This window comes from Scyliorhinus canicula, chromosome 19 (genome assembly GCF_902713615.1).
Source record: "Scyliorhinus canicula chromosome 19, sScyCan1.1, whole genome shotgun sequence".
In the NCBI taxonomy this organism is placed as follows: domain Eukaryota; kingdom Metazoa; phylum Chordata; class Chondrichthyes; order Carcharhiniformes; family Scyliorhinidae; genus Scyliorhinus; species Scyliorhinus canicula.
The window spans coordinates 83,197,541-83,213,096 of NC_052164.1; the positions used below are offsets into that span (position 1 = coordinate 83,197,541).

The 15,556-nt window shown below is 42.8% G+C and overlaps 1 protein-coding gene across 3 annotated transcripts in view; it reads right to left on the bottom strand.

Moving 5' to 3' along the window:
- Positions 1-2,194: 2,194 nt before the first annotated feature.
- The window catches only part of ncapd3 (non-SMC condensin II complex, subunit D3), a 75,486-nt gene continuing 62,124 nt past the window's right edge, over positions 2,195-15,556 (bottom strand). For all 3 annotated transcript variants that reach the window (XM_038778614.1, XM_038778615.1, XM_038778613.1), the window contains 3 exons: positions 14,754-14,828; positions 12,685-12,745; positions 2,195-4,105 (listed from right to left, as the gene is read on the bottom strand). In XM_038778614.1, the coding sequence (XP_038634542.1) occupies positions 3,994-4,105; positions 12,685-12,745; positions 14,754-14,828 (248 nt within the window). In that variant the 3' untranslated portion in view covers positions 2,195-3,993. The remainder of the gene's footprint in view (positions 4,106-12,684; positions 12,746-14,753; positions 14,829-15,556) is intronic.

The window sequence follows — 15,556 nt, forward strand, 5'->3', positions numbered from 1 at the left end:
TTTTTGCATGTACCTGAACTAGGATTGTAATAGAAATGCTTATCACATTAGTTAAACATATCAATTTATTTATACAATCCATTGTAAAATTTGAAATATGGGGATACTTGGCTTGGGACAGTGTTTCTGGATAATTAGCCATTGCAGTAACTCCGTACACCATAATCCAGTTTTACCTGGCCTAATCTGATCAAACAATACCGGGTGATGCATCAGAATCCCTTGAATGATTGAAATATTTTATTACATGTTTATTCAAGTAGTAGTTGTTGTACTCATTTGAGTTAGTATACAGATATTTTGTAAAATAGCTGTCAAGGGCATTCAGCCTCTGATCTCCGGGTAAGCGTTCTCCAAGGCGGCCTTCAGGATGCGCAACAACGCAGAATCATCGAGCAGAAACTTATCGCCAAGTTCCGCACACAAATGCGGCCTCAACCGGGCCTGGGATTCATGTCGCATTACATTCATCCCCCACCATCTGGCCTGGGTTTATGAAATCCTACCAACTGTCCTGGCTAGAGACAATTTACACCTCTTTAACCTGGGGTCACCCCTATCTTTGGATCTATAAAGATTTAATTACCTGCAAATGCTTGCATTCTAAGCATTGTCTGGCATCTTTTATCTTCATTCACCTGAGGAAGGAGCAGTGCTCCGAAAGCTAGTGTTCATGTTGGACTTTAACCTAGTGTTGTAAGACTACTTATTCTAAAATAGAGGCATTTATATGGCCCAGCCGTGTGTTTCCGTATTAACCTAAGCAAGCCGACAAAGTTGAGGGATAAATGTTATTTTGGTCTGTGGTATTAAATGGATTATCTACTTTAATAGGTACTTTGTGAACTGCTGCAGTTGTGTTGCTTCTGCTGGCATGAATTAATTACACACAAATCCACACTTTGATTCACAATCTTTAATTTTATTAATTGAATACAAAAAATAAGTTTGGTGCTCTCCTGAAAGACAACAGTCAAACAAATTTGGGGGTGTGATTGTGGCAGAATACTTGCCTGTTCATTAGCAGAAGATCATAACAGAAGGCTTGTTGCACCAGGATAGCTTAGAGCTCTTGTTAGTCCTATTTTTCTGCCTTTTTCCCAAGGAAATTATCTGTTTGCCATTTTAGTTCAGTTAGTCTTTCAGCTCAACAGACTAATGTGATTTCATGGTAGTCATAAAGAATTCTATTTGTGGGATAAGCTTTAACCTGCTGCTGGAGCCAGGATTCTACTGAATTTTCCAAATAACATTAGTCCATTTGCTACGGATAGATCAATGCCAACGGGTACATAATAATAATAATAGCTTATTGTCACAAGTAGGCTTCAACGAAGTTACTGTGAAAAGCCCCTAGTCGCCATATTTCAGTGCCTGATCAGGGAGGCTGGTACAGGAATTGAACCTGCGCTGCTGGCATTGTTCTAAACCAGCCCCAACATCTAACCAGTATCAAGGGCCTTTATTTAGAAAGTTAACTTCAACCCTGGATATTTAAGTTACTGTTACTCAAGGCTTGAGGAATCCTACCATGTGCCAATGTGTAGGAGTTGATTCAATGGATTCTCAGTATTTTAAAAACACAAAACTTGGATCAGAATGCTGAAACGAGGATTTCATTCTCCTGCATTTCCAAATCAAAATTTTGGCCCATGTTTCTGAGTTACGTTATGCAAGTTCCAAGGAAGCTGTCAAATTAAAAAATAATTTCTTGAGCCTCATTGAGAATACTAGAACATAGAACAGTACAGCACAGAACAGGCCCTTCATGTTGTGCCGAGCCATGATCACCCTACTCAAACCCACGTATCCACCCTATACCCGTAACCCAACAACCCCCCCCTTAACCTTACTTTTATTAGGACACTACGGGCAATTTAGCATGGCCAATCCACCTAACCCGCACATCTTTGGACTGTGGGAGGAAACCCACGCACACAGGGGGAGGACATGCAGACTCCACACAGACAGTGACCCAGCCGGGAATCGAACCTGGGACCCTGGAGCTGTGAAGCATTTATGCTAACCATCATGCTACCCTGCTGCCCGATTACTAAAGTAATCCTTTCCTGACCCTAGGATTAATAAACATGGTGAGTCTTTGTTAGGCTCTTCAGATGCTTGTTTGATTTTGTTCACTCCTATTCCTTAATTTTGCAGAGGATAATCTACTGAATTAAAACTTTGCACTGAGTTTATTGTCCCAAATTTATGGAATAAACCACAGCAAACATTTTGGGGAAAACAGGCAACACTGATGCAGCATTACAACTTAAATAATGCAGAAATATACACGTAAACCTTGTTTTAACTGGCCCCTCCAATGATGAGATTCTTGAGCTTTCACAATTACTGTCATAATATAGCTCAATGAGAAGCAATTCTGTTTCAAGTTGCTATTAAAGTTAGCTTTGCATTTTTAAAGGGAAAATATGATCTTAACTTATCTAAATGTCCAGAGCGAACTTAGACCTATAAACATTAGTCATCCTTAATACTTTGTGGGAAGGACGAAAAAAGAACAAACTGTGCATGAGTTCTAGCTCAAGTTCTGGATTTACTTCGAAGCATTAAGAACAAAGGGACAAATATGGGCACTGAAGAATTGAAAGCCAATTCTGTATATTGTGTATTACAAGACTGTGAACACTGGGCTATGCTGACTTGAACCAAGCCACACACATGCATTTAGAAGTTAACTGTATGCATGTAGCATTTAAACATGAAATACTGAAACTTCAATTGATAACTAACGGTACATTTTTCAATGTGTTCAAAATCAATAAAATATTACTTTCCTTGGTGCTGGTTTGATTTCATAATTCATTGAAACATCTGTTATTTTGATCATTACGAACCCTTAATTCTGTTCCTTTGCTGAGGAACTTTTAGCCAATTATCTTGTAATTGGCACTAAATTTATCAAGTCCGAATTACTTTTATACATTCTGAAAATATCAATCTAATCAAGTCCATCTTCAATCTCACAGATGGCATTTTACATTTATTTATAAGAATATATACTAAATGTGTAACTTCTGCCATCTGCAGTAGGTGCAATTTTACCCCAGTCATCCAAGTTGAGGCTGTTTTTTTTCTAGAACAGTTCCAGATACTGATTGCCCTTAAACACCCTACAAGCTCGAGTATTGAGGTCTATGAGCTTCAGATCACAACCCAAGCTGATCTTCATCAACCTACGTGCACTTAATGAAAAAGGGCTACTGGATGGTGAACAACAAATTTCCCCCTCCCATGCAGCCATTAATCAAACCAATACTTTAATCTGAATCAAGTAAATCATCTGTCAACCTACTAGTAATTTTGCAAATTATCCTTTAGGTCCTAATTGAAACCCACCTTAAATTCTGCTTCAAACAGTTTCATATTGATACCAGTGGCTGAGTGTGTTTATAAGTGGTAACTATTTCCAGTCACAATGCAGTACACAGCACCACCATGTGGCTTAGTAAGGCGAGTCAGTTATTTAACGATTGGTGTTTTGGTAGTGAGGTCACAAAGCAGTAACTGAGAAATTGTGAATCATTTTGTCAGTTGCTACTTGTAACGTTTCTATACAATTGAATATATATCCAAAATAAAGGATTTTATCACAGGCATTGATAGCAGACAGCAGCAGATTCATGAATCATCTACAGGTTGAAACTGAGCACAGATTTACAATGTTCATAAAAGAGGAAATTTAAATTTACTCAGCCTTACAGGAAACTCAATATCCCACTCCTTCACCTTACGACAACCCCTCCTCCCAAATATGACAGCAAGCTTGCAAAGCTGTTATAGTACATACGAGACAAAGCAGGACCCAACTCCCAAGTACAGTTTTCTGCTCAAAAGTGGTACATAAACAATGTATATTAATTGTATTTCGTTCTGAGTTCCCCTAATCATGTGGCAGCCTCAATTAAAAGTTCATCAACATGTTAGAACATTCTCAAAGTGCACACAACTGAATATTACATTTTGCAAAGTTCAGTTTGAAGGTCTTAAGGGACATTTTCTCCCAGATCTTGTACTGCGTTGGATTTGGTTTTCTTTCCTGGGAACTGGTGATTCCACATTCCATTTTCGTGGATGAGGAACTCTAAGGAAACAGATACATTTATAAAGCCTTTGCACCAAGCAATCTTAATATAGAGTTTGTCTGTCTGTGAATTAAGAATGATGACCATAAAACAACATTGTTCAAATCTGCTAAGTATTTGGAAACCTTCAATAAATTTTGTTATTTGACCTTAAGCCAAGCATTAGATTTATCTCAAATATATTTGTTTTCAGTACTTAGCCATAACTGCAAAAAGCATATTTTGAATAGATCACAAGTAGGAAGGAAATCGGTGAAAACATTTCTAATACATGAATAGAGAGCTGAGCAATTTAACTGTTACTTAAAGTAGATTATAACAGTATTGAAATTTAATACAAATAAGGCAGACTAACAGTGGGTGTGCCTCCAACCGAAAAGTAAAAGCCAGGAAACTGATTTCTTGGGGATCTGGTACAGAGTGATAAAGGGCAGCTAGAGCAAATGACAGTTTAGAACAAGTCTGAAGCACTTTGTGGAAGAGCGTAGAGATTTTGTAGGTTGATTATGTCAGGACATTAAAAGCAGTACCACAAATGTATAATGTTGTTAAATAAATGTAATGGAACAGTTAGATAGTCATTATGGCACAGGAATTGGCTATTCAGCCTACTGAGTCACGCTAACTGCCTGTACAGCAATTACTCCGATTCTTTTGCTGTATCGTTGTAGCCATACAAATTTATTTTGCTCGTGTCCAACCAATTTTCTTTTGAAATCATTCACCTTTCTGCTTCTATCATTCTCATAGGCAGCCAATCCCAGATCATTATCACTCACTGTATAAAGGTTTTTCCCCATCCAAAGAGTGCAGGTTAGATGGTCTGGCCATGATCGATATGAGGGGCTTCGGGGATGGGGCAGGGGAGTGGGCCTAGTTGGAGTGCTCTTTTGGAGGCTCAATGCAAACTTGGGTGGCTGAATGGTCTCCTTCTGAACTGTTGGGATTCTATGGATAGCTGCTCTGCATCGCTCACCTAAGCTTCATGTTCCTATGTTCTTGTATGATCAGCTAATGGGAGGTTTATCTCTGCACCTTATCCTTGTACACCTATTAAATCTCCTTTGCTCCAACCAAACCTCTTAGCTAAAATCCCTAATCTCTGGAAACATTCACGTAGAACCCCTCTGCCTGAGGACCCTTACATTCTCAATGTGGTAACCAGAACGAGATGTTGGATACTGGGTTTTATGGCAGAGATATAGAATATTAACCAAGATCATTTTTGATTCCTGGTCTGGGTAGTAAAATTCAGAACCTGTTTGAATTGCATCCCACAGTAAAATAGGTGGTTAAAGGAATGAGAAGTGGCATATGGAATTGTGCAATTACTTAAATATCAGTTAAATTGTTCAGGATGAACGTAGGGTAAAGGTCGACAGTTGTTGGGAGAATTGGCGGGTTGTGTGTTCTATTTCTCTCAATTCTGGACAGGAAAATAGCACACAAAGATGGTAAAAACAAAATCACCACACCAAGGGCATTCCTATAGGAAAAACTGAGGAGCATCATGTAAAGTGACCATGATACAATAGCCACCGTACTTAAAAGGATTATGGAATACAATTGCTGCAGGAATGAATATAGTTGGACTTAACTATGCAGGTTTTAAATATTTACACACTAAATTGCTAACAAGTGAGAGAAACCAGGCATCAGGTACCAAGTGAGAAGTATAGATTAGAATGGGTGAATTCAGATCAATGAGGCTTTTACGCATTTTTATGCGGAATTATAAAGTCAGATCAGTCTGGTGATGCGACGGCTGGTATGGAATGTTTTTTCTCTCTGGCTTTCAGAGGTGTCGTAGAGTCAATTTCCGATTCTCAATGCTCCTATCTCTAAAGGTGAGATGGCTTTGGCCATTAAGGAACATCAGCTGGGCAAGTACCCGGGACCAAATGGTTTTGGGTGTGAATTCTATTGGGAGTTTAAAGATTTGTTGTTGGAACAATTGGTGGGTATGTATTACTATTCATTTGTGGAAAGGCTGTTGCCATCGACACGGACAATATTGCCTTGATTTTTAAAGCAGGTAAAGATCTGGAGGAATGTGTCTCTTGCAGGCCAATCTCCTGAATGTTGACCTGAAATTGTTGTCCAAGGTTCTGGCGAGATTGGAAGTTGTGGTTCTGACAATTGTTCAGGAAGACCAGTTTGGGTGAATTAAGGGCAGATTCTCCAGTAACAATGTTAGAATACTGCTGAAAGTGATTCAAGCTTTTCAGAAATAGACACTGGATGGACTGGTGATCTCCCTGGATACAGAAAATGCTTTTGATTGGGTTGAATGGAATTATTTGGTGTATACATTACAGAGATTTGGATTGAGAGAGGATTACATTAAGTGGATTTAAGTGTATCATTGGCCCACGGCGACTGTGCTCATGAATGGGTTAAGGTAGAAGAATTTTGGGCTCCAAGAGGGGAGTCCTCTCTCCCCCTTGTTGAGCCACTGGTGGAGGCCATTAGAAAGGATCCCCCAATATCGGGACTGCAATGTGGGGGGAAGGCAGCACAAGATCACACACTATGCTGATGAAGTTTGTATCGCATCCGATTACCGCCATTGTTGGTGTGGTGGATATATTAGTGCAAACCCCAGTTATAAGATCAACTTTGCTAAGTGAGGTTATGCAAGTAGGTGAGGCGAGGTAAATCTCCTCCTTGCTAATTTCTCTTTTAGATGGTATCTGGGTATTTCAAGTACCCATTCCTTCAGGCAGTTTTACGGCACCAATTTCCCTCTGTTGATTGCATCTAAGTAGGAGATTTAGCTCGGTGGTTAGCGCTGCTGACCTCTTGGCTGGGAAGGATCACCTTGATAAAAGTGAACATGTTGCCTTGATGTATCCCCTGCAGATGCTACTTCTACTGCTGTCTGCTCCAGTTGTTAAGGAAATCAACGTGATAATTAATTTGACTGGAACAAGAAGCCTCACCTAAGTTAGTTAAGCTCGGGGGGGGGCGCGGCTAAGGGAGGGTGTGTCCTGAATATTAGGCTATTTCAGCCGGCCTCTCATTTAAGGTTCATAAGGGATGGGATTGGATTAGGAAGACCCCTTCACCTATTTGGCTCGATGTTGAAGCAGACCAGTCAATTTATCCTCTACATGTGTTGTTTTCTGGTGACTTTAAGACATGTTCTGCCAAGTGTGATGATCCTCTTATTAATATTCTGGCGTGGAGATTGGTCTGCAGAAGGGAGATCTAGAGCATGGAGATTGTCTGTAGAAGAGAGATCTAAACTGACTTCCACACTCTCTCCTATCCGGGGCAGTCCAGACTTTCCACTCAATCTAATCGCCAGTGGATTTGATACTTGGAGAGATACAGGTATTTCTAGGCTGGGAGACCCGTTCAGATGCTTTCTCGTTATCCTCTGAGCAGCTATGTCAACAATTTGACATCCCAAGACACTTTCTTTTAGAGACTTTATCATTAATAGAACAACTTTATGTCTTGACTCTTCAACTTCCTTGGTGGAAGAAACGTTAAATTCTGTAGAGCCTGAACAATTAATTAGCAAGTTCCATGATACTTTAAATTCTTGATCTTGCGTTAGCATGTGGGGTGCTTTGCAGTCTTGGGAAAAGGATGGGGTAATATTTGAGACTATGCTGGTAAAAATTTCAGATGGTGGTAAAATGAAGGAGACCCAGTTCAAGATCTTCTTCTCAGGCAGTCCCTCAGCATGGAGGATGACTTGCTTCCACTCCAGGTAGATGGGTTCTACGGTGGTTGAAAAGTCCAATCCTGGATCTGCAGATTCTGCCACAGGTTTGGCAGGTGGTGCTTGATGAGGTGGGTTGGTGAGACTCTCTGGATTCTCTGCTCTCTTTCCGCTGTTTACGTTTGGCTTCCGCATGCTCCAGCCTACAACGCTCAAAGTGATCGGCACCTTTGCGGATGTTTTTTCTCCAGCTTGTGCGTTCTCAGGCAAACGATTCCCATGTGTCGGTGGGGATGTTGCATTTATTTAGGGAGGCTTTTAGTGTCCTTATGTTTCCTTTGCCCTCCTAGTGATCGTTTGCCATTGCAGAGCTTGGAGAAGAGCGCTTGTTTTGGAAGAATTTGTGTCGGGTATGCAGGCAATGTGGCTTGCCCATTGAAGCTGGTCAAGTGTGACCAGTGCCTCAATACTGGGATATTGGCCTAGGAGAGGACACTGACATTGGTACACCTATCCTGCCAGTGGATTTGCAGGGGCGGCATTGGTGTGGTCTCTCCAAGGATTTGAGGTGTTCGCTGTGGTGGGCATGGAGCATGGTGGCACACTGGTTGCTTCACAGTGCCAGGGCGCCAATTTGATTCCTGGCTTGGGTCACTATGTGTGCGGAGTCTGTACGTCATTCCCGTGTTTGTGTGGGTTTCTTCCGGGTGCTCCGGTTTCCTCCCACAAGTCCCGAAAGACATGCTGTTAGTTGAAATGGACATTCTGAATTCTCCCTATACGATTAGGATCCGGAGTGTGGCAACACGGGGATTTTCATAGTAACTTTATTGCGGTGTTAATGTAGGCCTACTTGTGACATTAATAAAGATTATTAAATGTTCCATGTTTCTGATGCATAAAGGAGGGGGGACCACAGCTGCTCTGTGGACCATGAGCTTGGTGCTGGGTTTGAGGTCACGGTCTTCAAATATTTTGTTCCTCAGGGATCAGAAGACTGCACTGGCGCATTAGAGTCAATGTTGGATTTCGTCATCAGTGTCTGCTTGCACTGAGAGGATGAGGAGCTATGGGAAATGATCCACACTGTCCAAGGGCTCATCGTGGATCTTGATGGTTGGGGGCAGTTTGGTGTGGAGCAGGCTGGTACAAAATCTTTGTTTTCCGGATCTTTAGTCTGAGGCCCATTCTCTTGTATGTCTGTGAATTACAGAATTCACAGCAAGGCGGGAGGTCATTCGGCCCATCGAGTCTGCATCGGCCCCTTGGAAAGAGCACCACACTCAAGCCTATGCCTCCACCCTATCCCAGTAATCCCACCTAACCTTTTTGACACTTAGGGGCAATTTAGCATAACCAAATCACCTAACCTGCACATCTTTGGACTGTGGGAAGAAACGGGAGCACGCAGACACAGGGAGAAAGTGCAAACTCCACACAGCCACTCAAGACCGGAATTGAACCCGGGTCCCTGGAGCTGTGAGTCAGTAGTGCTAACCACTGTGCCGCTCCTAATGGTCGACGATGGCTTGTAGTTTGGCATCTGAATGTGGGCACACACACCAGTGTCGTCTGCGTACTGCAGCTCAATAGAGGTTGGGGTGGTCTTGGTTTTAGCCTGGAGGCATCAGAGGTTGAACAGTTCCCCACTTGTCCGGTAGGTTAGCTCCACTCCAGAGGGAGCTTCAGGGTGGAGTGTTGCTACAAAGGAAGAAGATGGAGAAGAGCCCTGTTAGCACACTTATTGTGTCTGTGGTGGTTCCGCTGTGAGGATCATGGCTTGCATGCCATCATGGAGCAGGCAGAGAATGGTGACTAATAAGGAGGATGCTCCACGGTCACTCACGGTTGACAGTCAAAGCCCTTTGCGAGATTGAAGAAGGCCATGTACAGAGGTTTATGCTGCACTTTTCCTGGATTTGTCGCGCGCTGAAGGTAACGTCCTTTGGATTGGATTGGATTTGTTTGTTGTCACGTGTACCGAGGTACAGTGAAAAGTATTTTTCTGCAAGCAGCTCAACAGATCCCTCTTAATGGGCGGAAGCCACACAGAATCAAGGAGGTGTTCTTCAGCAACTGGGAGGAGGCACTTGAGGAGCATTCTCACAATGGCCTTTGCTGTGGTGGCAAGTAGGGAAATCGAGGCCTCGTTCATCAGCTATTGGGTGGTTATTTTGACATTATGGCAATCTGCGGTTGCACTGAGCTGGTGTCAGGTAGCGTGTTGCGGGATGGTGTCAAGGACATGTGTCGAAAGGGTCCTCGAAGTGCTCGCTCCAGCGGGCATCTGTCTATGATGTGCACCTCTCCATTTTTGGTTCTCAGTGGGGTGGGACCCTTACTCGGACCTTAGTTGATTTTGATTGTGTTGAAGAAGTCATGCACATCACGGTTGTCAGCGAGTTGCTGAGTCGCCCGTGTCTTTCCACCCACCATCTATTGTGTGTTCTCTGTTGCACCTCGGCCTTCAGCGGCATTTCGGCTTGTTTCCTCTCACTCGGGTTTTGGTGAAGCTGCCAGTTCAGGAACGCCTTGCACTTCGTCAAGGAGATCCTGGATCTCGCTCATGTCAAACCATCTTGTTTTTTCCTGGTCAAGAGCCAGAGCGTCTCCTCGCAGGTACTATCTATGGTGGCTTTTAAAGCAGAACGGACGCTGTGGGTGTTCTGTGGCTCTGGCTCGTTGGTCATCGCCAAGTTAGATGTGAGGTGCCAGCTGATAGCTCTTTCTTCTCAGGTCTTTGAGTCCAGCGACAACGAGCCACCTGCGGCAGAGATTTTTCTGCTTGTGTCGGTTTGGGGCCACGGTGATGGAAATAGTAGAGCAGACTAGTCGGTGGTCAGTCCAACAGTTGACCTTCCGGTCGTGGCGGGGGTGATGCAGGGGTTCGTTGAGATGTCCGACCAACTCTTTTTTACAGCGAAGCCGGTCAAGGAGAAACGATGTTCTTCTTCTGGTTTTTCTTTCCAGAGAAAAGTATATCCGCCACCTTGTCGTTTAAACTGGCCATCTCCTGCAAGTCAATGCGATGTCAATGTCGTGGTATCAGAGTTCCCAGACTATGATGGCAGTGTGCGTTTAGGTCTGTTGCAGTTGTCCATGAGGGTCCTGATGTTACAGATCCTGAAATTCATTTGGGTGGGTGGGGTGGAAGATGCCTGTGTGTGGATTCTTTTAACATGGGGGTGGTTATTACACACCAAGCACCACACGGTCCCAGCGAAGCGAGGTCTTGGCCTAGTGTCAGGGAGATCAGCGATGACTGGAGACCAGGTTATGTAGGACGGGGACCAACACAGACTCATCATCCTCCGCTCATCTGCCTGCCAGTGACATCGCATTCAGTGAGTGGTCATTTCATTTTCACTCTCCCTTATGCCTCTTGTTCCTGCTTGCACTGCTCCTCTCGCCCGCTGCTGCTCCCCTCCCCACACCAATCAACCACTTCCTTTTGTGCCGTGCCACTTTCAGTCCATTCAAGATACTGCATCGTCAACATACAATATCTAGTTTAGACATAGGTGTGATCCTGCTATATCCCCGATGTGCATAAAGTGCCTGGTAGTCAAGGGTGACTATATCCGTTGTTTATGGGCCTGTGTTAAGATTCAATCCTATGGAGAGTTGGAGAGGTTTTTAAATAGAGCCTTCGAATCTAATCCTGTGTTCCTGATTTTCATGGAAAACTGCTGTAAAATATCCTGACCTTTACAGCTCATAAGAATATCCTGTGCGCCTGGATTAGTGACAAATATCCTTCAATTCAAAACTGGAATAGGCAAATTACGGAATGCATCCCCATGGAATTCCTGACCTCTCTACGTCTGAGGCATTCTGTAAGGTATGGGGCCCCCAACTTAAAACCTTAGGTTCCACCTTGGCTGACTTACCCCTGTTGGAATTTCCATGAGTTAGTTCATTTTGTTAGTCTTGATATCGCAATACATAAAGGCCTGTGTCCTGAACTATTCTTCTTTCCCCCATTCAATTTGTTAATCTGTTGTTGAATTGATCTGTATATAACCTACAGACGTTGGTTTCTTAATATGTATACTGTTCTGAATTTATCCTGTCTCGCTTATTCCTATGTTAAAACTCTTGTTTTGTTCTCTTCTGTACCAGTTTTGCACTGATTTTTTGTTAGTTACCTTGTTGCATTTACTGTACAATATTTGAAAACCTTAATTACAAAAATAATATTTTTTAAAAATGGGGGAATTCAATGTCAAATCAGGTACAGAAAGAGCAGTATGGAGATAATCTAATATTTGAGAGCCCGACACAAAATATTCTTAAAATGTAACTTAAAATGTGATGTTTATAAAACCTGAAGGAATTATATTCCTCATCTGTTAATTTTCAGTGCCAGAGAGATTGGCAGGAATGAAAGATCACATTGTGAAAAAGGTACCTAGACTAAAATGAGCAAGACTGACATTTCTGTTGCCCGTTTAGTTCATATTTAAAGTGCAAGTACAGCAATGTCAACAATGCATGAGAAACCACCGTGCATTTTTAAAACAAAGCTAATGGCAAAGCACCACATCACATCAACAATTTTTGGATTTCCGCATTTCATCTCGCATCTGCCCTTATCTGAAGTTGCTGTACCATTTGAAAATTTGCCAATCTGTTTAAATCTATTGCGAAGAGGAAAATACTGAATCTCATCAGTGCCATGTGAAACAAAGGAATAATTTATGTAAGCCAGTGTTACGTAATCCGGACTTTTAAAAATGTGAACAAGACTGTTAATTCTTCACTTTTAGGACAGATATGGTGAGACCTCAGTCATTCTGAGCCAAATTCCGTATACCATTTTCAACAGCACATCAAAAACAGCATTTGAATATATTGGATGCCAAAATCCCAAATACTGCTGCTTACTAGTATTTAGTCACTTACGGTTTATCTGGAGACAATAGGCACAGCATGCTTTTCTGTTCTTCCTGTGAATGTTCTTTATCTGTTGATGACAAATTAGCAATTAGTCTTTTCTTTTAAATAAATAGTCCACAGACAGCAGAATCATAAAGATCAAAAATTACATTTTAATTCCATCATGCCACAGTAGTTACAATTATCCTGAGGGAATTTACTGTGTATGTTCACCCCGAGAGATTTAAATTTATGTACTTAGTCTGACGTTAGATGCATGACTCGTTTTTAGTTTTATCCAAAGCTTCAGCATTCTTTCCCATCCATTGGGGATCATTTTGCTGATAGAAAGACAATCTTTTCATCAATACTATCAAGTACTATGGAAGCATGCACAGTTCCTGAAAGTTTCTCCTCATTCTTTATCCAAGGCATATTTTAGACAAGTTAAAAACCTCCATCACTATAATTTTACTTCCAAAACAGGACAATGCTTCCCAATCTGAAATCCTACACAGAACTTTATTATTGATAACTCAACGTTTTGGTTGTTTTAAAAGTGATTTCAGTGCTCATTTCAAATACCATGGAATCCAGTTTTCTGGTCAACTTAGCAATTTACTTTTACATTAAACGATTAGCAAACAAACTATGGCACAATTCTGAAGAAAACATGTGTCTCACAAAATTCCAAATTAAAATCACTCCTTCCAACCTGCATTTCATCAACATATCAACAGTTTAATGAGTCATATTCCAGATATCAGCAGCCAAATTTCACACACAGTACCAAAGTGGTGACACTTGATGCTGAGCTCAAAGAAAGTTGCCCACCAAGATCTAGCATGCCCTTTGGGCGTGGACTTCACCCATCCCAAAGTCAATTTCATTTGATTGCCAGTTTATAGAGAATCTCCTCCGTGGAATACCCCCCTTTTGTACAAATAACACATATTATTCAGAAGTATAAACTTATACTTGTAGTTGAAAACATTAAGGCGGAATTCTCCGCAGGGAGCCGAATTCGTGAAGGCCGTCGTGAACTCGGCCGAGGTTCACGCCGGCCTCGGAGCCCGCTCCCCACACCTAATTCACCCCACCCGGGGGGCTAGGAGCGGGCCTCCGTCTTTCTCGGCAGCGACCTCGTCACGCCGAGAATGTGAAGTCATCCGCGCATGAGCGGGTTGCCGGTTCCAACCTACGCATGCGTGGATGACTTCATCGCGCAGACGGCACGAACCCGCGCATGCACGGTGGCCATCTTTCTCCTCAGCTGCCCGGCAAGACGTGGTGGCTTGATCTTGCCGGGCGGCGGAGGGGAAAGAGTGCGTCCATTTTGGACGCTGGCCCGACGATCGGTGGGCACCGATCGCGGGCCTGTCCCCTCCCGAACACAGTTGTGGTGCTCCTGTCCCAATTGGGCCCCTAGATGCCCCAAACGGGCATCTGGCGGCCGTTTCACGAATGCAGCAACCAGGTGTGTTTGCCGCCGTCGTGAAATGAGCGTGAAGGGCCGGCCACTCGGGCTCGGAGAATCGCCGTGAAAAACGCCGAGCGGAGATTGTTCCAAGCCCCGGGGGGGGGGGGGGGGGGGGGGGAAAGAGAGGAGAGAATCGCGGGGGGCGGGAAAAATGTCTGGGGGCCCTCCTGCGATTCTCCCAGGCTGCGTGGGGAGCGGAGAATCACGCCCCAAGTCTAGAAATTACAAAGAATAAAATGATACATAAACAAAAAAAAGTGTGGCATTTTGATTATAAGTAATATTAGAATCATAGAATCCCTACAGTGCTGAAGGAGGCCATTCAGTCCATCAAGTCTGCACCCCCCGCCTCGGACCAATCCCCCACCTTGTCCCTTGGTGTCCAGGGTTACGAGGATAATTTTAACATGGACAATCCACCTAACCCGCACATCTTTAAACTGTGGGAAAAAGCCCATGCAGACACGGAAAACGTGCAAACACCACACCGACGGTCATCTAAGGCTGAAATTGAACCCAAGTGCCTTTGCTGTGAGGCAGCAATGCTAACTACTATGCTGCAGTATGGCCCATAATATGTTACTTTAAAATGCAATAAAGCATATTGTAAACTCACTCTTTTCAGATGTTGGCGTTTGTGTTATACTGATGCAGCTGACTCCTGCACCAAAGGTCACATTATCAATTGTTTCTGAAAAGAATTGGAGAAATTAAAATTACTCAAGAATTATAATTATATTGGAATACTATGACATCAGTTTCATTTCTTGGGAAGAATAGCACATTTTTGAATTGACACCTCATCACAAATTACAGGCAGTTTATGAGTTTGTGCCACACCTATTAGGAATTAGGTTCAAGTTGCTCCTCCATACTGAACTCTCAACCTTAATCCAATGCCCCAAATGTTAGTATCTTGGTCAATTTCCTCCCCATTCCTCCCAAAGATGGTGAAGTCTTATTGGGGTAGGTTCAACATGTGCTGGCAACTCCCTCACATAGTTTGCTATGTCTTTCTGTCTGTGGAGGCCATCAGGCCATGGACGTTCTGGAATATAGTTATGGAGAAGCAACCCATAAATTCTCATCTCAATCATGTGTGCATATGGCTAACTTTATTCATCATTTGTAGATGTCAGAATTTTACTCTAAAGATTTGAGTTCCAATATCAAAGGGTTCCATCTTTAGTCAAATAACATTCCAGGACATTTCCCTGATCAAATTAAAATATTTCATGACCACTTGAAATTCATCCTGAACCGGCATCCACAAATATGCCTTTCCTCCCACAAAGCAAACAATACAGGAGGGAATGGGGAACATGGTGCGTAGTATTGGCCAATGACAGCTGTTATTCTTGCAGTCTCCAAAGCCAACTAGCACAGGCAATGGATGGAATCAGACAGAAGGAGAACAAA